The sequence below is a fragment of the Indicator indicator genome, chromosome 9 (genome assembly GCF_027791375.1).
Source record: "Indicator indicator isolate 239-I01 chromosome 9, UM_Iind_1.1, whole genome shotgun sequence".
NCBI lineage: Eukaryota > Metazoa > Chordata > Aves > Piciformes > Indicatoridae > Indicator > Indicator indicator.
This window is the reverse complement of record NC_072018.1, coordinates 34,227,366-34,251,556: the sequence shown is the minus strand read 5'-3', so window position 1 is coordinate 34,251,556 and position 24,191 is coordinate 34,227,366. Positions and strand designations below refer to the sequence as shown.

At 43.2% G+C, this 24,191-nt stretch overlaps 1 protein-coding gene across 1 annotated transcript in view; it reads right to left on the bottom strand.

The window, feature by feature from the left end:
* Positions 1 to 19,832, bottom strand: part of CFAP61 (cilia and flagella associated protein 61) — a 108,470-nt gene extending 88,638 nt beyond the window's left edge. Inside the window, 9 exon segments of the mRNA XM_054383385.1 lie at positions 150 to 241; positions 4,860 to 5,013; positions 7,004 to 7,136; positions 12,388 to 12,515; positions 12,518 to 12,531; positions 13,976 to 14,043; positions 14,855 to 14,931; positions 18,444 to 18,594; positions 19,690 to 19,832. Coding sequence (XP_054239360.1) covers positions 150 to 241; positions 4,860 to 5,013; positions 7,004 to 7,136; positions 12,388 to 12,515; positions 12,518 to 12,531; positions 13,976 to 14,043; positions 14,855 to 14,931; positions 18,444 to 18,594; positions 19,690 to 19,832 — 960 coding nt within the window.
* Positions 19,833 to 24,191: the final 4,359 nt, after the last annotated feature.

Genomic DNA, 24,191 nt, shown 5'->3' with positions numbered 1-24,191 from the left:
TCCACACGCAGTAGGTAAGTAACAATGTGGACCTGGGCAGAGGACAGCGCAGAAGTGGAAGTAAGAAGCATTTCTTGTCCTAGAAGCCTCCACCTTTGTTTTCTGTTATCTTTGAATGTTACCAGCATTGCTGCATACATTGGTGCTACCTGCACAGCTGCATCCTGGTCCTGAATAACTTCAGCATTTCCAGATGAAACAGACTCAGTTTCTTGACTTGTTTGCTTGCTTAAATCTTCATCTGAGTAATAAAAAAAAAGAATAAACGGATCAGGTTTAAAAACAGGAGCTTAACCCTCAGAGTCACAGCAATAACTAGAGTGTGTCAGACTACCTCTATTGAAAGGCTGATTTATTTTTAACAACCACAGCTAAAATGGACCCTCCTATCATTATTTGGCTAAGAACTTAATTAGACTATTTGATTTCAAGGCAAAACCAAAAGTTAGATAATTAGTTGTAAAATAAGAACTCAACAAGACACAGTTTGGAAGCAATTCTTCACTTGTGTATTGCATGCAATAAATTTGTACCTATCTGAAGTGACTAAGATGAGTCATTAGTGTATTGACTGGTGTCTCAAACCCTGTGCCTCTTACTAATTTGTGTTCTGATCACCACAAGGATGAGCAAGGACTCTTGATTCTCAGATTAGTTCCCCTAAAAGAACTGAAGTTCAAGATAAAGCCTAATCAAGTCAAAACCCGTACTGACTGGCACAAGGAGGGACAACAGACAGATTTAAATTCCCTTCCCAGGTCCTAGACCTAACTAGCTCTCTCAACTTCTTTTTGCTTATTGGTGTGTCTCTAAAGAAAGAAAGAGTGGTCAGGAATTGGAATGAGCTGCCCAGGGAGGTGACTGAGACACCAAACCTGGACGTGTTTTAAGGTTGTTTGGATGTGGTGCTTGGGAATATGGTTTAGGGGTGAACTTTCTAGCGTTGGACTTGGTGATCCTGAGGGTCTTTTCCAGTCTGGCTATTTCTGTGATTCTGTGACAAGAGAATTCTTCACTCCTCTCTGTGAACTTCACCTGGAGAACCCCACCTAAGCTACATTCACCAACGTAAGCATTTCTGCACACAGCAATAAGCTCTTCTAAAAAGAAAAACTCCTCAAAGGTTTAAAATAATTTAGCCAAAAGTATTTTACTACATCTGTTATCTGAAAATCTGTTTCTCTGGTAGTAGAGAAGAATGCAGAGACAATATGCAGGGCAAGAAGAAACAGAGGGGTTAGAAATCATGGTTTCTCCAGGGGTATCACAGATGTCAGACTTCACAGAAATGATCAAATGTCGCCTTGATTAACCCAGTCACATTTCTCATTATAAACAGCCTTGCAGGTGTCAGGAGTTAATTAATACAAGTCTCCTGTTGTCATGTAAATATTGATATGTTGTTTCTGACTTTGTACAACAAGGAAATCCTTTAATGGCTCCACCATCACTAGTGTCAAACGTGGCTGCATCGCTGTTTACTTCTACGCTGTACACAAGTGACTGGGACAAGGACATAAATATTGTAGCACTAAAGGAAGTAGAGAACCTGAACAAAGAGAAAATTAAAATAATCCAGTGATTGCTGGGTTGTTAGCAGAGGTAACAGGCAGCAGGATTAAGAAGCCAGTTCACCATGAAGCCTGATGAAAAGCCCTTGAATCATTCCTGCTGCATCATGTTTTCTTGCTGCTAATTCCTGACACCATATAGAGTAACAACCAAATTACTGTAATTACCCTGAAACGTAAGTGGCATATCAATACTGGCTTAAAGACAGATTTTTGTGCACTCTTTCATTATTATTCAGCATCACATTTTGAGGAAAAATAACATCAACCTGTGGTCTCACAACTGAAAGAGCTTGAAAAAAGAGGTTGGTGTTTGGGGGTTTTTTGTTGGTTTGTTGTTATTTTTATTTCATTATTTTTCGTTCTCTTAGGAACACAGAATTACTCTACAAGAAATGCAGTTTGCATTTTAAATTCTCAGCCTTCAAATAAACTAAAAGACAGTCCACAACCTCTATTGATGTAAGGTGCCTGGTGACCCTCCCCATCAAGGGACTCAGTATTGGGGTCAGTCCTCTTTTGTATCTTTATCAATGATCTGGATAAGGGAAGTGAGTCTACCCTCAGTAAGCAGGCAGATGACACTAAACTGGGTGGGAGTGTTGACCTGCTTGAGGGTAGGAAGGCTCTGCAGAGGGATCTGGACAGTCTGGATCGATGGGCTGAGGACAACTGAGAGCTATGAGGATGATAAAGGGACTTGAACATCTCTCCTATGAAGAAAGACTGAGAGACCTGGGGCTGTTTAGTCTTGAGAAGAGAAGGCTGAGAGGGAAATCTTATCAGTGTCTATAAATACCTGAGGGGTGGCTGTCAAGATGAAGGTGCCAGGCTCTTTTCACTACTAATTAGTGACTGGACAAGGAACAATGGGTATGAGCTGGAACACAGGAAGTTCCACCTCAACATGAGGAGAAACTTCTTTGGTGTGAGGGTGCTGGAGCCCTGGAGCAGGCTGCCCAAAATGGTTGTGGAGTCTCCTTCTCTGGAGACTTTCAGGACCTGTCTGGATGCATTGATGTGTGACCTGCCCTAGGTGATCCTGCTTTGGCAGGGAGGTTGGACTTGATCTCTGGAGGTCCCTTCCAACCCCTACCATTCTATGATTCTATGATGATATCAAGCACATTTTCAATAATCAATAACAAACTTCTCTAACTTAAGAGAAGCTAATGCTGGTATTGGATAGCAAATTGAAATGGTTTCACTCATTAAAAGGCCCAGCAGGCATACAGCTCGCGTTCTCTGGACAAGGAAAGCACACAAAGGTGTCTATGGGTTTTACCAGAACAGGTAACAGCCACAAGATGGTAAAGGCAGGAAGGGACCACTGAGGTCACCTCGTCCAAGCCCACTGCCCAAGCAGGGTCACACCAAGAGCACACTGGCCAGACAGTGTTGCAACTGATTTTCAGAAAGACTCCCAAGAGAGATCTTTCTTCCTCCCTCAGCCTTGTTTATGTTTCTACATATGTCTGTGACCTATTCTGAAACAATCCTCCAGAACACACAGGAGCAGACAAGCTGGCTTCCTTCAGCTCTGACTTGCACGATGCCTCTTCATAGGGGAGGGGAAGCCCATAGGAGCAGCTCTGATCTTCCCTTTTCTGTCAGCTCTGAGATACCAGCTGGTGACTGCTCTGCAGCTCCCTAGCTGCCTTTTTGGCCTACTGCTTTATGTTCAGACAAGCAGACAGACCACAATCTAATGGTGGTTTTTATGTTTGTTTTTTTTTCAATTCTATTAGTGACAATTAGTAGAGAGTAAAATGTTGCCCTTCTGCACAAAAAGCCCTTTGACACTGAAAAAATGAAGATGACAACTGTCAATCATGTACATGACACTTCTGTTCTACACACAGGTGAAGTATTTATGCTTCTGGGGTTTATAATTTGCAGTATTGTGGCTTGTAGATGTGTCGTTTTATCATAGCCACTATCAAAAAAGAATAGAGAGTCCCTGATTTCCCAATGATCTTGTACCCTAGAAGATCTCAAAATATAAAGAAAGAGCAGAAGTTGGGCTACAAGGAAGTAAGATGACACAAGACAGTGGGGGACAACATAACAGCCACATAACCAGCTGCTTAGTTAGTGACAGAAAGACGCATAAAGATTCACAGATTGCATTGGGTTGGAAGGGGCTCTCAAAGGTCATCTTGTCCAGCCTCCCTGCAGTCAGCAGGGACACCTCCAACTCCATCAGGCTGCCCAGAGACACATCAAGGCTGATACTGAATGTCTCCAGGAACGAGGCCTCAACACATCCCTGGGCAACCTGTTCCAGTACTTCATCACTCTCATGGGAAAGAACTTCCTCCTGGTGTCCAACCTAAACCTGCCTTGCTCCAGTTTCAAACCACTGCCCCTTGTCCTATCACCACAGGCCCTTCTAAACAGTCCCTCCCCATCCTTCCTGTAGATCTCCTTTAGATATTTAAATGTGGTTATAAGGTCTCCCTGGAGTCTTCTCTTCTCCAGGCTGAACAGCCCCAATTCTTTCAGCCTGTCTTCATAGGAGGGGTGCTCCAGCCCTCTGATCAACTTTGTGGCATTAGAACCAGATTACAAATGAAGTCTTCAATTAACATACAACTGTAGCTAACTGGTAGAAAAATACATTTGATGCTTAACCCCGGGTCTCAAGTTTTGGAAAGCTATCCCATACCTGGTATAGAGCAGCTGCCACAACCAACCATCATTTCTGAGTCAGAGAGAAAAAACAACCCAGGCAACCTTCTACAAAAAGGAGACAGTAATTGCTTTTCTCTCACCACTCACAGAACCTACATCCTCTACCAATCTTTTGAAGAACCTACTCAGAAGCTAGAAATGAATGCACCTTGAATCTATCATAGAATGGCTCTGTGGAAGGGATCTGAGAGATCATCTGCTCCAACCTCCCTGACATGAGCAGGGATACCTCTCAACTAGACTCAGCTGCTCAAGGCCTCATCTAACCTGGCCTTGAACACCTCCAGTGAGAAAGCATCCACAATCTCCCTGGACAACATATTCCTGAGTCTCATCACCCTCATACTGAAGAGCTTCTTTCTAAGATCCAACCTCCTCTCCCTCAGCTTCAAATCATTCCCCCTTGTCCTGTCACTAGACACCCTTATGAAATGTCCCTCTCCAGCCTTCCTACAGGTTCCCTTCAGGTATTAGAAGGCAGCCATAAGGTCCCCCAGGAGTCTTTTCCAGGCGGAACAACTGCAGCTCCCTCAGCCTCCTCATAGCAAAGGTGTTTCAGCCCTCCATCTATCCAGTACTGCAGACTGTAGATACCTTCTTGAGTGCTGGGCTGCTGTGGCATGTTGAGAATATCTTCAGGATGTGGTTTACAGAGCCCATGGAACAGCCTTAGCTGAAAACACTCTTGAAACAAGGAAACATTTACTTGAGAACATAAGCTCATGAATCCTACTGCAGTGTCACCATCCTGGAATATAAAAGCAGCATTGTAAAGGCTGAGCATATGATTTTAGTTCAGGACAACAAAATTCAACAAAAGAAATTTCTGGAACATGAATTTAGTGCTCCATCTCTGGCTGTGCACAATGGAAAAGTACAGAAAAACTGCTTCAGCAGAAGTTGAAAATATATCTTTTCCTTCTAATGTGTGCATTAGGACTTCTATATTAGATAGTAGAATTCTTTTGTCAGATAGGTCTGCAAGAGCATTAGGACTACATATATGGACCAAACAGTGATCTACAGCTTCAATAAAACATTTTTTACAGTAAATAAAAAATACCTGAACTACATACCTCCAAAAAAGTGTAATTTAACTTAAAGTAGAGCTAAAGCAAAATCTGGTTTTAGCCAGCCATGAGGGATGACTAATTACTAAGCACTGCTTTGCAAATGAAGTTGTGCTGCCACTGAAAAGTATTTTATTTCCTTATGACAGTGATTCAGACAGAAAGCAATTACATGAGGATATAAACAGTATCTAATACCACATATAGTATGTGTGGGACATACTATTTGCAGCAATAGTGAGCAATAAATATTTTCAAGCCCTGAATAAATTTAAGATCCTTTAAAATAAATAAATAAGTACCCTGGCAAGTATGGAACAAACGAGAGCTCTGCAGTGCTGAAATGCCACCTTCCTCTGAGTGTTTGACTCCTGCTAAAAGTTGTCCAGAAAGCTGCAGTCTCCAGAAAGAAATAACGCTCTGAAAAATGAGAACTGGCATGCTGAAGGGGTTTTTGGCTTTAAGCTAAGACAACTCTAGAAGAAACTCTTCAATTTTTACTACTAGATGCAACTTTCCAGTGAAACACACATTCAAATTATGTATCATAATGAAAGCCTCCTTTGTAAATGTAATGAAAACGCAGCAGCTGGATGTCTATAGCTGTTTTATCAGGCCATCAGCACTCCAACAAAAATCAAATCAAGAAGTTTAATATTTCTTCCTCCCCCCCCAACAACAAGTGATTGTTCGTTTGCCTTGTTTGCGTAACCGAACAAAAGCTGGGGCGCTGCAGTTGTCTGGCTGCTCTGTAATTCTGGACCCAAGGCTCAGCAGAGGCTGATTAACCAATCCATCTACCATATGTGCAAAAAGAGGTTGCCAGCTTCATTCTCTGCAGGGAAAATTGGCATCTATCTGGGTTTGCTTGGAGGTGCCCTTCCAATCCGTGGCAGCGGTGGCAAGAATAAACTACGAGGGGCTGAAACACCTTTTGCTGGTATCATATGGAGCTCTAAATGGACAATTGAAATGTTTTATTTATAAAGATAACCCTCTGCAATGTGCTATTACACTAATGGTTTATTGTTTCCCATTTGGCTTCTGATGGCAGTGATTACATGTTAAGGTTTTACAAAATCATTTGCTTTGGAAAGCAGACTTCTGGAATTAAGTAGGTTATGTTGCCTGTTAGCTTACCATGCCATGCACAATTACTAACACATGAAAATCTTAACAGGAATTTCCAGCAGGATAACTATTACCACCTCTTTCTTATTTAAATTAAGATGCCTGGCTTTCTGTCTTCAACTCAAGAAAAAACCCCAAAACCTGACTGCCTCAGCCAGGAGATGGAAAAAACAATCCACATCATTTTTAACTGTCAAAGCATTACTGGCTACTTTCACATGTAATAGTCATTTTCACCAGGAATGAAAACTGGGCATCTATAATGCAAATGTGTGAAATGGCAATGTGGTTTCTTCAAGATGGTCTGTTCCAACCACTTGGAAATAATCTACCCAGTCACCAAAAACTGCTGCTTCATTTACTTAATAGGTGACATCACTCCCAAATAAAGACACAAAATATGTGGTGTTCAGAACCCAAATTCTACCTTCCAGAAGTGAGCTTGTTCTTTTTATTCACTAACCAGCAGTGTGAGCAGTCACTCATATGTGACATCACTAATGTTATGATCAGACAAACAGCTCATGGCAGACTGACCTCACAGACAACAGCCTGGTTTTCTTCATCCTGATGTGCTATGAGATCAGCAAGGAAATGTTCACTATAGGTTTCTTTCAGAGTCTCATTCTGATGTGTCCAGATTGGCATGAGATGATCATAATCTTCCAACCTACAAAAAAGAGATTAGATCCTAAAAATTCTGCCATAAATAGGTCTCAAAACTTCTGCTCTACTCTTATGGCATATGGGCAATTCTATATACTTGATCCAAAGCCTCTGCGCACAGATAATTTCACCTAGGACATGTCCCCAGTGCACACTAAGCTGGGAGCCTCAGCACCAGAGCAGGTAGAGAACCATCTCCAAAAGCCAGCACAACACACCTAAGATTTGGTCTGCCCAATGGAGATGCTCACCTTTCTCTGACAAAATAAGAGAGCAGCCCAGTTCAAAATTCTTTTGCCTAAGGCATCTCAGGTCAGGTGGATCTAAGCTTTAGGACTCACTTAAAATAATTATACTCAGCAAGCTCAGTCATCAGTTGGTTGGAGTTGGCAGAGATCTCAAAGATCAACATTGGTGCAATTTAGGAAAAAAAAGAAAGAAAAGAAAAAAAAAAAAAGGGGAAAAAGTGCCTTCCTGTAAGGCAGAAACAAGGCTGAGTACTGGCTATTATTACACACAGCAGTGTGGGAATCAGCTGGCAGAAACTGAGCCATTATGCCTTTGTAAGGTCAAGTTAATGCTCCACCACTGAAAAAGACACAAAGGCCAAAGTGCAATTATTTTATTCGTCTGCCTCAGGAAGGGCTTTCTGCATAGGTGGGAACCTGCCACAGGCTTTATCTGTCTCTATTACCCCAGTCTGTGATGCTGGCATAAAAGCTGCCCAAGTCCATTCCCAGTCAGTCCAAGTTTCAGACATGCAGGCCCCATGCTAGGTAGAGACAGAGACTCTTTCCCATTAAACCATTAAAAAAAAAAAAAGTTAATTCTTAGCCAGGACCAGTGTAAGTCTTAAGAACTTTTGGTGTTTTTACCAATGTAATGAAAGAATTCATTCATCATGTGCTGTGATCATAGCATAGAGGCCAATGGCAACCAGCTTTAACACAGAACAGCTTTATTAGATTGCATTAGGTTGGAGGAGATCCTCAAAAGTCATCTTGTCCAACACCCCTGCAAAGAGCAGGGACAACTCCAACTACATCAGGCTGCCCAAGGAAACAAAGTCTGATCTTGACTGTCTCTAGGGATGGGGCCTCAACCACATCCCTGAGCAACCTGTTCCAGTATTTCATCACTCTCATTGTAAAGAACTTCCCCTGATGTCCAACCCAAATCTGCTCTGCTCCGTTCCACCTTCAAACCATTGCCTTTCATCCTACCACTACAAACACTTCTAAATAGTCCTTCCCCAGTCCTCTGAGCATCTTTGTGGCCTCCTGTGGATCCACTCCAGCAGGTTCATGTCTCGTGTTGGGGATCCCAGAGCTGGACACAGTACACCAGGTGAGGTCTCACCAGAGCAAAGGGGCAGAATCACCGCTCTCAACCTGCTGGCCACACTTCTTTTGATGCAGTCCAGGATGCCACTGGCCTTCTGGGCTGCAAGTGCACATTGCTGGCTCATGTCCAGCTTCTCACCCACCAGAACCCCCAAAGTCCTTTTCTGCAGGGCTTGCTCTCAATTTCATCATACCCCAGACTGTACTGATATAGACGATTGCCCCGACCTAAGTGCAGAACCTTACGCTCTGCCATACTGAACCTCATGAGATTCTCCTCAGCCCACTTCTGCAGCCTGCCCAGGTCCCTCTGGATGGCACCCATCCCCTCCTTCAGTCGTATCAACCGCACAACTCAGCTTGGTATCATCTGCAGGCTGGCTGAGGACGCACGGTCTGCACCCTTCTCTCCGGAACATTCCCTCGGTTAGAACATCCTTAACGATCTACCGGCGTTTCGAGACTCCTGCCTCACGCACGCATAGGCGCTCGGGGATACTGTCCAAGGCAGGCACCCCGGGGTGCTCGGCGGCCTCGCAGCCGCTCCAGCGCCGAGGCGCTGCGGGACTCGCCTGACCTCTAGCGGCCACGGCTGGGATAGCCAACGGAGCGGCTCCGAAACGGCTAGGAAGAGCTCTCAAGCGTTTACAAATAACTTCAAAAGTAGCTCTCTTAGCTTTAGAAGTGTTATGTGTTGTAGAAATATATTTCTGACCATCAGCAATTATGATGAACACGTCCCTCAGTTCTAGGAAAACCTGTGTTTTGTTTCCAGCTCCTATTGCTCAAGTTTACACATGCTTGTATCATAGAATCACTGAATCATAGAATGGTAGGGGTTGGAAGGGACCTCCGAAATATCATCGGGTCCAACCACACGCGAATGCATCCATATGGATCTGCAAAGTGTCCAGAGAAGGAGACTCCACATCCTCTCTGGGCATCCTGGTCCAGGGCTCCAACACCCTTACAGTAAAGAATTTTTTCCTCATGCTGAGGTGAAACTTTTCATGTCCTAATTTGTATCCATTGCCCCTTGTCCTGTCACAGGACACCACTGAAAAGAGACTGGCCCCTTCTTCTTGACACCCAGCCTTCAGATTAAACATTAATAAGATCTCCTCTCAGCCTTCTCTTCTCTGGACTAAACAGCCTCATGTCTCTCAGCCTCTCCTCATCTGAGAGATGTTCCAGTCCCTTCATCATCCTCATAGCCTTTGTCGGACACTCCCCAGTAGTTCCCTGTCCCTCTTGAACTAGGGAGCCCAAAACTGAACACAATACTCCAGCTGTGCTCTTGTCAGGGCAGAGTAGAGGGGGAGCATTTAAATACTTGTACCTATAATTTGAAGATATTAGTTCTGAATATGCAGCAATTTAGGAAAAAAAAAGTTATTCTCATTTCCTTTCTGTACATGTTTCTGGACTTGGAAGAAGCCTTAAAGTTAACACACTGGGCCAAACCCCTGTATTTCTAATTGTAGTAAATGTGGTCTGAGTTTCTAAGCAGTGCCCAATTCTAGGCTAAGTCTGAAGGACAGTCTAGGCTTTTGCTACTCTTACACACCAGAATGAAAGTGACCTTAGTGAGATTATCTTTCTGGTGGGGGACAGTGATCCCTTTCATTTTGATGTTGTTTCTGCTTTTTCATTCTCGGGCCATCTGTCTGAAAGCTCTCTCATTCCTCCAGTTGCTCCCATGGTTCAACACAGCCTGGGGATGAGACCCTGGATAACTTGACCCTGCTGGGGTCAGTCTGTCAGCATGCTGGGGTAGGATGGACAGCAAGGGAGCTGCCAGAGCCCAGGGTGAGGACTGGCTACACAACCCTTACTAATAGGCTTCTTAGCTGGGAGAATAAGTGCTTAACTTTTGACCTTTAGGTACTACTCCATCTGCCAGGAGCTTAAAATAATCTAATTATTCTTCTGAAGGGCAGTAACCAGATTCTTCCATTCTGTTTGTAAATTAAGAAAGCCAACCTAAGAAACCAGTAAAAAGGAGTATCATCACTACCTACTCACAGTTGAAAACACCTGCCAGGGGTGACAAATTTCCAAGCCCCACACTTTTTCCACTTTTTTTCCCACTGTTTAAGTGAGAATCTTCACTGTAATAGATTCTTTCCAAAAGGAAAAAGTACAGCAAATATAACACACAATCAATTGGCTGTAGAATTGATTCAAAGGATGGAACTAAAATGAAGTCCTTAGATCAATGAAACCCTGTAAAATTTTGTAGTAGTTCACACTTTTTTTTAATCTCAAACAAAATTAGCAGAATTCCTCTTCTTTGCAGGCAGCATCTCAAGCAAAAAGCTGCAGCAAAATTTTTCCATTTTCAGAACTTCACTACTTCAACACAATTAATCAATTTAGCAAATCTGATAGTGTTGTGAAATCTCAGACCCCCAGTTTAGGGGTAAAGGAATGAGACTGTAGTCCACCTGAAACCTGCTATTTCACTGGGGTTGAAGATAGACACATAACACGTCCAAATGGAGCTTTTTTGCCCACTGCTCCAAGTCCCTTACAGCACTCTGCTCTACAACACAACATGCCACAAGGTCACACATCAAGATGCAGATGACAGTTCTGCCAGCTCATGGTATTTGGAGAGACTGACCTAGCAATGATGCTCAGTGCAAGCCCATTCATCTCCACACACACACTCCAAAATGTAGGAAAAGAACTATTTTAATTTTCTTTTATTTTATTAACTTCCACTAGCACCATAGTCTTTAAAAAAAAGACCCACCAAAAATTCCCAAACATCCAACAGCTTTTTAATATAAAAATACTACAAAATGCCTATACTGTGACAGCAAGCCGAAGAAAGGCATTCCACAGAGTTGCAAATTTGTCAGCTCTTGTGCATATGGAACAAACCTCACTATCTAGACAAGGTATCAGCAAGAAACTTAAATACAGAAGCTCAGTGGAGTGTGTTCTGGCACACTACAGATTTATTTCACGTTAAAAGGTCAGATGGAGAATAGCTTCAAAATTAATGGTTAAGCAAAGTATCAGTTTACAGCTCCTTCCCCACCCTTATAAGCAAGGGAAGAAGGAACAGGGATTACCCTAATCTCCTTTCATTGATCCAGAACATGTTGCTAGGCAGGTGGCTGGGGACAGCTTCCAGAGATAAGTCTCCAAAGGGCTCCATGGAACGTTACTATGGATGCCAGTGAAGTACAAAGGTGAATACAGAGGAAAAGGAAAGGCAAAGTATCAACTGCAAACAGAATTTAGCTTATGCAGAGCATCTATTGATTGACAACATTCAAGTATAAATTCTGTATCACCAGGCACTGTGTAATTGAAAAGAAAAACCAAAACCGAAACAGTTTCCCATTTAGTTCCCTAATAATAAAAATCCCAAAGGTAGGTATTTTTTATTATTCATAACAAACCACAGAAATCCTAGGCAAGACGGGGTATCATAGATTCATAGAACGTTTTTGTTTGAAATGGATTCTTAAAGATCATCTAGTTCCAACCCCCCTGCCATTGGCAGGGACACTTTCCACTAGACCAGCTTGCTCAAGGCCTCATCCAACCTGGCTTTGAACATCTCCAGAGAAGAGGCATCCATGACCTCCCTGGGCAGCTGGTTTCAGTGTCTCACCAATGTTACTCTAAAGGATTTCTTTCTAATCTCCTCCTCAAGCTTCAGTCCATTCCCTCTCATCCTATCACAACAAGCCCTTGTCAAAAGTCCCTTCCCAGCCTTCTTGAAGGTCCTTTCAGGTACTAGAAAGCTGCTATAAGGTCTCCCTGGAACCTTCCCTCTCTAAGCTGAAAAGCCCCAGATCTGGTAGCCTGTCCCCACAGAGGAGGTGCTCCAGCCCTCTGATCATGAACCCAGAGAGATCTGCTCACAGAAGCGGAAGGAAGAAACTCCCTTACCTTGCTTGGCGAATATGCAGCTGTGGGTGATACTGGTGCCTGGGGAACACCAGCAAGGTAAAGTTTGTATCCACTACCGAACCTGGAGCAGCCACCATCTTTTCAAAGACATTTCCCATCTCTGGCTCTGTGAATGACAAAAATCTGTGAGGAGAAGAGAAACTTCATTGTGTAAACTTTTAAATTATCACCAAAACTGAGGAAAAGGGAGTTTTGAACTTAAACCATAAATGTCTTAATGCTCTAAGTCTTCTATGACAAGCAATGAAGCTGAAATTACAGTAGTAGAAAAATGTGAAAGCAGCATCCCAAAGCTGAATAAGCTTCAAATCAACCAGGAACTGGTAGAATCAAACCCCTACAGAAATGCTAGTCATAACTAATCCCATGCACCACCAGAGAATCTCTTTGTCAGGACTTATTATGCTGAAGGGAAGTTGGCATCTGCTGTTAGGTAGGTTTGACAAACATCATTATTCAAGTAGTGTTTTCGGTAGTTGACACAGCACCACAGAGTGGTTTAGCATGACTTGGAAACTGAGATGTCTAGAAAATGGCACATTAGAAAAGGTTTCAGTTAATTTCAAGGAAGGCTTTGAGCAAAAGATTAAAAAATAAAAAAATCAGACACTTTGTTTAGTCTGAATTAGTCTGAATTCTGGACTGAGATTCCAAGCCAGATGCTGGTCTCTGGTTAAGATACGCATTCTCCATATTTGTGCCTCTGCTCTAAAAGATTTCCTTCCATGTCTCCAGCACCCTGAGTCTTGCCAAAGTGTCCTCTTCCATTTCTGTACTCACTTGGCTAAATGAAGATTTCAGTCTCTTTACTCAACAGAATCAGAGAATTGGTTTGGTTGGAAAAGACCTCTTAGATCAGTGAGTCCAACCACTGACCTAACACCACCGTGGCCATTAAACCACATCCCAAAGTGCCATGTTCACACGGTTCTTGAACACCTCCAGAGATGGTGACTCCACCACCTCCCTGGGCAGCCTGTTCCAATGCCTGACCACTCTTGCAGCAAAGAAATTTCTCCCAAAATCCAACCTAAATCTCCCCTGGCACAATTTCAAGCCATTTCCTCTCATGCTAACACCTGATACTAGAGAGAAGAGACCAACCCCACCTCCCTGAAACCTCCTTTCAGGGAATTGTAGAGAGCAATGAGGTCTCTCCTCAGGCTCCTCTTCTCCAGGCTAAACAATCCCAGTTCCCTCAGTCGCTCTTCACAGGACTTGTTCTCTAGACCTTCACCAGCTTTGTTTCTCTGTTCAGCCAGAAATCTTCACAGACCTTGTAAGGAATTTATTTCTGAGATCTTTCCCTGTTTGAAGTCCTGTTTCTGGCAAATTTAAAATGCAGAAAACGGACAGACTGCTGGAGGGACAGGCAGCCACATAAACCACTTTCACAAGGGATGTCCATTAGAGGATACTTCAAAACTCTGTTTTCCACATTTAGAAAACGGTAACTGTTCTCAGGATTTAAAAAACACAAAGCAGCCACCCTCTGAGTCTATATTAACGGTCATGAGATTTGAGATTGTTCTCATCGTTTTAAGAATAAAATATCATTAATTCTTACCTAAATTCTCATCAGCTGGAATAAAGAGAAGTATAAACTGCAGCTCTGGGACTGTGATAAAAGCTCTCCTGGACAAATAAACAGCTGTATTCAGTCTTTCATCATTACACCCAATCAGATATAGCATCTAGGCTTTTAATGTATAAAATTCTGTCTATAATCTTCCTTCAGGACTCCACATGGCTCAAAAATTAAAACGTTTCTGACAAATAAGATCATATGAAATTCATCTGGACTTTTTTTACTACCTTATTTCTCTCAATTTCCTAATTCTTAGATTTCAAACATCCTTCTTTTCATATCTGTTCCCCAGTGGTGAAAAAATTGAAGATGCCAGATCTCTGCTGGCAGATGTCTGACCTGGCATCTGGATGAGCAGGCTCAACATGACAAAGTAACTGTCAATTCAACAGCAGCAGCACCAAGGGCAAGTCACTGTTTATGTAACTATATTCTGAGCTATAGCAAATAACCCAAGCTGCGTCATACTGAAATACTGAACTAACACAGTAATCCCTTGTGCTGTTTGTGCCACAGAGTTCACAGCCTTACCACATAACCTAGGTAGCTAACAAACTATGAATGGATCACCTGGGAAAAAGTGTTCTCTAGCAACTGCAGAGCTATTTCTGTGGAACACTGCAGCAAAGACACAGCTAAACCTTGACACTGTCGTTTGGGAAGCAAACTTGGGACTCTCACAGCTTGGTTTCAAAGCCAACAAGGCACATTTGAACAACACAATGTTATGTTTTATTACCTTCCCAGAAATATATAATTTCAATCCAGTGATCACTTTGAAATTTTGCAGCCTCTCAAACTAATGTTGTAGGAGGAAAATGCACATCCTTCACCACAAAAAGTGACACATGAACTCACCTAACAACTTCTTGGGAACATGCAGCTCTATACTCATTTTTTGCCACAAAAAGATGCATGAACAATGTGTTCAAAGGCTACAAATGAAGAATGAAAATGTAAATACCATGCAGCTAGTATTAAGACAGCCCAAGCATTATTATGTACATTTATTTCCAATCTATATGATCTGCACTCAAAATGAGTAGCTTCATATATATAACTAACTGCAAAGCATGTGTGGATATGTGATGAAAAGACTTTTTTATATCATAATTTGTTCTTCTGTAATATTTTTGCTTTATACTCAAGCTCACTTGTTGTTTGACTACAGCACACACACATCATTTCACATTGAACAGTATTCATTCTAGAGTAGTACCATTTTCAGTTAACCACAACAATTAACAACTAAATCTTAAGAACATTTAATTCAACATTTGGCTGATAAAGACATTCTTTCTAGGTTTAAATAAAAGAAACCCAAACCCTAAGTTCACATATTTCAATACTCCTAAAATGTTTTTTTCTTTAAAAGAAGAAAAATTACAAAGTCTTAAGATCACTAGACACATTTTACATCCAAGCAAAACCAGGGCAGACTAAAAGATATTTGTGGTACATGCCTCCAGTTAACCGGAGACATGGACCTGCTGGAGTGGGTCCAAAGGAGGGCCACAGAGATGATCCAAGGGCTGGAGCACATCTGCTACAAAGACAGGCTGAAAGAATTGGGGCTGTTCAGCATGGAGAAGAGAAGGCTCCAGGCAGACATTACAGCTACATTTCAATATCTGAAAGGGACCTACATAAAGGCCAGGGAAGGACTGTTTAGAAGTGATTGGAACAATAGGACGAGGGGCAATGGTTTGAAAGTGGAGCAGGGGAGATTTAGGTTGGACATCAGGAGAAGTTCTTTAAAATGAGAGAGGTGAAATACTGGAAGAGGTTGCCCAGGGTTGAAGCCCTGTCCCTGGAGACATTCAAGATCAGACTTGATGTGTCCCTTGGCAGCCTGATGTAGTTGGAGGTGTCCCTCCTGACAGCATGGATGTTGGACAAGATGACCTTTGAAGTTCCCTTCCAACGCAATGCAATCAGTGAATCTGTGAAAACACAAGCAAAGGAAAACCCTTGTGCTGGAATGGAGAGGGCTAATAACTCAGCTGACTTCTCTCGCATATTATTTTCAAATGCTGAATCCACAGAGGTCTACCTCTAGCTGAAATATTTCTGTGAAAGACATTTTAAATTGTGACGGGTTGAAAAGTTCTTCCCCAACATGAAATTGCCAGCCCAGCCCAGTTGATGGAGCTATAAATGGAAAAGCTTAAGGTCTTCTGAATTGTTTAATATTCAACTAAAACGTCACAGCTAGATCCTCCAATAAATGTCAGCAACTTTAGTGCAAGAATGATTTGAATAGACGTTGCAGTGTATGGACCAGCATAAAGACAACAGGCTGTTGGAATGGAGAAACATCAAAAGCCATGTCTAAAACTCAGGCTTCTCTTTGTTTTGTTAAATGCAAAAGAAAATGAAAGAGGGGGAAAAAAGACCAACTGTTTTGTTCTTGAGATCCAAGAGGAGACAAGATTTGGCCTGTAAATGTTTCTGAATAGTGATGGTTAACCAGGCAATCCTGTAAAGGACCTTCACCAACTAAATTCTGCACAAGTCAGTTCCTAGTGTAGACCTTTAAACTACCTTATTTCCATGCTCCAAAAAGAAGACTTGTCAACTAGACTTTTATGAAATTCTATTTTCTGAAGGTCTCTATTTCATGAAGCACCTCTACACGGATTTAATCTGCAGTTACCTGACAATATCTCCTCTAGTTATAATATAGAACAGGTTCAGCTGGTTTGGCAGTGCAGAAGCATAAAACCCACACGGCCTCTTTCCTATGTATTTCAGAACATAATCTGCACTCCTGAAAAAAGAAGAGTTCTGCTCCCAAAGTTCAATGCCCCAATGCACTCTTCACTTCTCTTTATGAACAGTAATTCCTAACATGATCAAGCTTTATTTTTTTCTGTCTTCTGCCTTTGTGTGCCCTGCTTCCCGCAGTCAGCTGCAGCTTTGCTGCCCGAGGAAGAGCTCAGAACTGACAGCATGGCATAACCCAAGAGGAGCAGCTGCAGCTGCAGAGTGAATGAATGAAATGGCTGTGCCTGCAATGTGCCTGTACACAAAGTACTGTTCAAGTGACAAAGAAAACAGATTACAAGAAAATTACATGGTTTTTTTTCTATACTCCCTTTGGCTGTAATAATTTTGCTCCTTTTAACAGCACACAGCATTTTCAAATACAATTGCTGTATTTGTTGGGGTTTCTGCAAGACACATCTTCTAGTCATGAGGTTTAGGGTGACATGTTGGACTCTATGATCTTTGAGGTCTCTTCCAACCTTCTTGATTCTATGATTCTATGATTCAAGTTCCCCAGAACAACCCAGGAAAACTGATGAACAAACTGCCTAGAGATAACGTCAGTGCTGCCAGTTCCTCCTTAGGCCATGTGCTGCCTAGCTGCTGTGTGCTCACGGTCAACACAGATTCGCAGGTTGCACTGGTTTGGAAGGGACCTCCAAAGGTCATCTTGTCCAACACCCCTGCAGTCTGCAGGGATACCTTCCAACTCCATCAGGCTGCTCAGGGACACATTGAGTCTGATCTTGAATGTTTCCAGGGACAGGATCTCAACCACATCCCTGGGCAACCTATTCCAGTATTTCAACATTCTCATTGTAAAGAGCTTCCTCCTGATGTCCAGCCTAAATCTCTCCTGCTCTAGTTTCAAATCATTGCCCCTCATCCTATCATTACAAGCCCTTCTAAACAGTCCCTCATCAGCCTTCCTCTAGGTCCCTTTCAGCTATTGAAATGTAGTTATAAGACCTCTCTGGACACTTCTCCAGGATGAACAGCCCCAGCTCTCTCAGCCTGTCCCCACAAGAGGGGTGCTCAGCCCTCTGAGAATCTTTGTGGTCTCCTCTGGACCCACTCCAGCAGGTCCACGTCTCTCCTGTGTTGGTAGTCCCATAGCTGGACACAGTATTCCAGGTGAGGTCTCACCAGAGCAGAGCGGCAGAATCACCTCTCTCGACCTGCTGGACATGCTGCTTTTGATGCAGCCCACGATGCCATTGGCCTTTTGGGTTGCAAGTGCCCACTGCTGGCTCATGTCCAGCTTCTCATCTACTAGCACCCCTAAGTCTTTTTCTGCAGGGCTGCTCTCCATCTCATCATCCCTTAGCGTCTATTGACATCAAAAATTGCCCTGAACTACATGCAGGACCTTGCACTTTGACTTACTGAACATCACGAATATCTTTCATCTTTTCTCTGTCACAGAACCTAGTTCCGAGCTGGACTGAATGAAGGGCAACATTTGAATCCTGAACTCCTAGGTGCGTATTTTTAGTTCATAATCTCTACAATTCATAAACTTGAGTAAGGAGCACGAAAACTGCCACCACACAAACCAGAGTGCAGCAATCTCTACACCAACATCAAATTTACCCCAAAAGCAAGATGCTAATGTCAGCATACTTTTTGTTACTGAGCCTTAAATGAAAACTCAACTGAAGTCACACAGTTTACTTACAGTGCATTTATTGTTGATGTAGTTTTCATCTAAGAATGATTCCCATTCAGACTGATCAGTGATATTCCAATTTGGATAATCCAGAAAGGCAGCATGAGCTATCACCTCATCCTTTTCATTGCAGAGTGTCAAAGCAAGATTTGCTTTTTCTCTGGAAAACAATTTAAGTTTTCAGAAGTTCAAGAAGCTACACAGATTAAAGTGGCTGCTTCCTATTCCTTTTAGATTAGGAAAAATAACCATGTTTAAACACATTCCCAGCACTGAGCCTCAATAAAACTTCATTACCCACATCTTAGCTTGACATTAATGGCTCAATTCCTGATATTTATGCAGTATATTCTGACATTATAACAATTCACCTGAGTTTTCAAACTCTCAATTATTTTAAGTCTGATGTGAAAGACTTAAATGCTCCCTCTTCTGTATATGTTTCCTCATACAGCTATGTTTTCCCCAAACAGCTGGTATCCAAGTCATTTACCACTAAGTCAGGTGGAAAAACCTAAATGACCCATCAGCATTTCACACAGTCTGTCTCTGCTGCTCACCACTGCACAAAAAGATGAAGTGCAGAAGGTTCATTGCTACCTCCAGTGATGAAGGTATGGTAACAGAGAAGTTCTACAACCACCCACTTCCATCAAGGGTGCTGCCATGCCAGCAGCTAGGAGATAGATGTCAAAATACAAGAATATTTGTTAACTTGGAGACATGAATTTTATGGCAGATAGAGTCTCCCCAAGGGAGGATAAAGAGATGAAAAAACAACTCCTTTAATTAAGAGGAAACTAGAAAAGATTTAGACATACACAGAAAACCAAAATGGAATGGTCACAACCACACAGTAATTGCAAACCCTAGTTCCTGCCTCTCTACTGCTATCATCCTTGAAATGGCAAAAAAAATCTGCTAGAGGGAGTAGACAGCAGACACTGGAATCTGATGGTCTCAGCAGGTATTATTCAAAAATATTTTTTTCTGGACTTTTATAAGAAGACAGTCCAGAGTCAGACCTTGTTCACCATGCAGACAGTGACAATCCTGCACGAAGTCGTGAATATGTAGAGATGAGAGAAGTGGTGCAGAGAAAAGTGGATTTTCTTTCTCTTTTTATGAACATCAAAAGTCATTATGCCACACCATCCAAAGGCTCATAATGTCTTCTGTCATTTTAAATATAACAATTTCTTGAGGTTTCCTACAGGACAGGTAATACAATGCCTCTAAAATAAACATTACTTACAAAAGGTATACAACATCAATCCTTCCAAAAATGACTTCTGTAAAATAGCTGAAGAGGTTGATAATATCTGAAACATCACGGGATTCTGTCCTTCTGGCCCTGAACACTTCTGCTTTTCCTCCTGAAGAGGTTATTGGAGTCATCTTACAGACTGAAATGAGAAAGAAACATTGCTGCAATCCATCCTTCAGCATGGTTACTTGAAATGAGTTTTTACAAAAGCTATGAAGAGGTGCAGCTCAAATGGATTTTAGTGCCCCTACACAAACACTTACTGCCTGCATACACATACAGCATGCAAATAGTGTCCACATGAAAATGCAAGTCAGTCATCCCTATGGTATGCATTCTACATGCTGCACAGCAAACATGTTTTAAACAGGCTACAAATTGCTTTTACATCTATTTATTTATAGCATTTGCCAACAGTGGCCATCATTAATAACTTCAAACTTAATTGCCTTAAATCTGCAGGGTTGGGAGGATCAGCTGCAGACAAGCAAGAGAAGAATATCGTGGTAATTTTAAACAGCAATTTCAGGTGAGTTCATTGTATTTTGTTCAAAACAGCTCCTCCAATTTCTTTAAGTCAACAGTGAGGCTTACATTTCATAAGGAATTGTAATGCTCTATAGGTTTCCTGCCTGGAGGAAAAAAATGGTTTTTTGTGGCTCCACACACAGATAATTAGCCAGGTCCAAGTGATTTATTGACATGTCTTGCAATTTCAGAACATAGAGGGGCAACAGGCATTGAGACCATCTGTGACTATCAATTAACAGCTCATTTATCTTTCAGCCATCTTGCTGCTCAGGATTGTAGCCTGTTGTGATACAATCAAGAGTTAGCCATGTGAAACAAACTGACCAAACACAGCAGCTTCTGCAATTTCTTGAATATATTTGTACAAAATAGAACACTGCTAACTCAATGTCTAAATAACCAACACACCTGGACAAGCAGAATGCTTTTACCAAACTACCAAACACAACAGCTCCAAACCCAGATGTGATTCCCAGTTATTAGGCCCCACAGATCCCAACTAAAATGGGATAACAAAGGAAATCCTGTATTTTGTATCTTTTGAACACAGAGGAAGTCATGTGTACAGGTATATCTTTCACATGAAACCAGGACATTGGTATAGGTGACAGCACAGGTACAGAATCATAGAACCATTTTGGTTGGAAAAGACTTCTAAGATCATCAAGTCCAACCATCAGCCTTACACCACCATGGCCATTAAATCACATCCCAAAGTGCCATGGCCACATGTTTCTTGAACACTTCCAGGGATGATGACTCCACCACCTCTGTGGGCAGCCTGTTCAAATGCCTGACCACTCTTGAAAAAAAGAAATATCCAACCTAAATCTCCCCTGGCACAATTTCAGACCATTTCCTCTTGTCCTATCACCTGATACTAGGGAGACCGACCCCCACCTCACTCCAACCTCCTTTCAGAGAGTTGCAGAGAACAATGAGGTCTCCCCTCAGCTTCCTCTTCTCCAGGCTAAACAACCTCAGTTCCCTCAGCTGTTCCTAATAAGACTTGTTCTCTAGACTTCCACCAGGTTTATTGCCCTATTCAGAGAGAAATCTTCTTAGAACTTGTAGGTACTTGAGGCAGTGGAGTCACCATCTCTGGAGGCATTCAAGAAATGTGTGACCATGGCACTTCAGGACATGGTTTAAAGGCCATGGTGATGTTAGGTTGATGGTTGGACACTATTATCTTAGAGGTCTTCTCCAGCCAAAAGAATTCTATGATTCAGATTATTTCAGCTGAATGAAACAGTTTGCACATTTTGGTTTTCACTTGTTTAATTTAATGTGTTAAAAACGTCACTCCCTTCTCTGCTAGCTCTCCTTGAAGGCCCTAAATATTCATGCAACCATGACTGACAGAAAGCAGCATTCACACACTAAAAATGCACCATTTTCAGAAGTTCCTTCAGCAGCTCCTGTATTTCTACCAGGAGAGCAGAGTAGATGAGACTCGGCCAACCGAACAGATGTTTATTCCTCTCTTCAGCTAATGCATAGAAGAGTTTCCTCCCTGCCTGTTTAAACAAACACCCCTTTAAAACACAAATGAGATCCCTGTGTGCTATGTATGCTGTTTCTCGTTTCTCTTTTAAATGACACCAAACGTGTCTACAGCAGAGGTGTGCATCTCAGCAGTCTTCTGCAGATGCCTAACTGCTTGGAGAGATGGCAGCTGGCACTCACACACTCCGTGCCCAAGCAGCCCCACAAAGAATGGCTCATCTCAGCAGCAGGGGTTCAGCAGGTTGGCCCTTCCCCAAAACACACAGCAGGAGGAGGCCAGACCCACGTTTTAAACCTCAGGTGGCCCTTAGGAAGGCTAAGGCTAAGGACCAGGCAGAGCGCTCCCCTGAGAGGGAAGGCGGGAAGGGCAGGACGGGATTTTACCGCCCTCACCGCTAACACCTCTCGGGCCGCGCGTTGCCACAGAGCCTGCCACATCGTGAGGCTCGCACGTATCACTGCTACTGCACCCATCCCTGGCTACCCGCCTTCAGTCTCACAAGCTATCGGCCAAGCCCGCCCAGTGCCTCTCTCCCGGCCCGTCGAGCCGTTGGGGAGCGCCGGTCCTCTGGCTGCACCGGGAACTCACCGTCCTGTCACGGCGGCGAGCCCCGTTCCCCGGCACTAGTGGAGCGGCCTGGCTCGGAACCGACTATGTGTCCGGCCCCACACAGCTCCCCGCCGGCGTCGGGACGCGCCGCCGTTTCCCCGGTAACGACGCTCGCCGGTGCTGCGTGAGGTCGGGGGTGACAGGGCAGGGCTAGCGCGGAGAGGCGGCAAGATGGCGTCTACGGCGGCCGGGAAGCAGCGGATCCCCAAAGTAGCGAAGGTGCGTGGGAAGAGGCGGCCGATCCGGGCCACAGGCTGGGGAGGGCGGCTGGGGAGACCGGGTGAAGCGGCGGGTAACCTTCGCGGTCGCGCAGCCTTGCTGAAATGCGGCGTGAGAGGCGGCCGGCCGCGGCTCTGTGCCGCGCTCCTCCGCTTGTGCGACCGCCCATCCCGCGGCCTCGGGCGGCTTTGCTTCGACTCACGTCCCGGGCAGGAACTGCCTAGGTCCGAGCTGATGCTGGCCGTAAGGTCCCCGTCGGTCTCGGATAGGGAAGTGGGGGAGGACTCTGGGGCCGTCATTGGTAAATACCGAACGTAGTAAAGCACTGGAGTAAATCTGTCGTGGGGGACCTTTCAGGTTTGCATTAAAAGGAGAAAACGTGAATCAAGCCACTTTCCTTTACAGGTGAAAAATAAAGCACCTGCAGAAGTTCAGATAACAGCAGAACAGCTTCTAAGAGAAGCAAAAGAGAGAGAACTCGAACTTCTTCCACCACCGCCACAACAGAAGATCACAGATGTTGAAGAGTTAAATGACTACAAGCTCCGGAAAAGGAAGGTAAAGGAAAAACTTCAAACCTGGATATAAAGCACTACGGTTTTATTACGTTGTAACTTAAACAAGATGTATCTTATATTACTTGTGGGGTTTCCGCTTGAATAGCGATTCTTAACGTTTTCACAGAAATTGCTACTTTTGTGCAAAAGTTGTGAATTTAAAACCCAGGTTGCTTAACATAAAATTTGGTAGTACACAGCACCTCGTGTGTTCAAAACATTGCAAGGGTTAATACATGGTTTATACACAGCTTCTTTACTATGACTAGTATCTGGCCAGTCAGCATGAGAGGACTTCGGCAAGCTTTGCAGTAATGCTGCTGGTTTTCCACTTCAACTGTTTAGAAAAAGAATGTTTGCAAATTTTACTTCTTTTCTACGTAATTATGGTACTTCTTAAGCACCCTTTTGAACACAGCTTTCTACACCAATCAGGGTTGGGTTTGATGATTGGCTTGAAATGTGAGTTGTGTGTCAGATGAGGTATATTTTTTTTTCTAATGTATTTAAAGGAATAGTTTTGCTTGTGCATACTTATTTATGGTTTTGTTCAGCTTTTTTTGCTTTGATAATTGCTGTCTTGGATCAGCAAAGCAAGCATCTTTCTAACAGGGAACTCCAAATGTTTTCAGCAATTGTTTTAGACACAGGCCGCATAAATCAGGGCTGTCATTCACAGATTGCATCGAGTTGGAAGGCACCCTCAAACGTCATCTTGTCCAATCCCCTTGCAGTGAGTAGGGACATCTCTATCTAGATCAGGCTGCCCAGGGCCACATCAAGCCTGATCTTGGATGTCTTCAGGGATGGGTCCTCAGTTACGTCCATGAGCAGCCACTCTCATTGTAGAGAACTTTCTCCTGATGTCTAATTTCCTGAAGCATATATTCAGATCTGGGTTCCATTGTAGCACAACCATCATCCCTGTACTCAGCCTTGAGGGTTTATTTCCCTCCTTGCTGTTGTGGCTAGGACTCCTGATGAAGGTTTCAGGCTGCACTGTGCTGGCTGCTGGTGTACCTCACTGAGACAAACACAGAGCAGATGGAGTTGGGTGATCAACA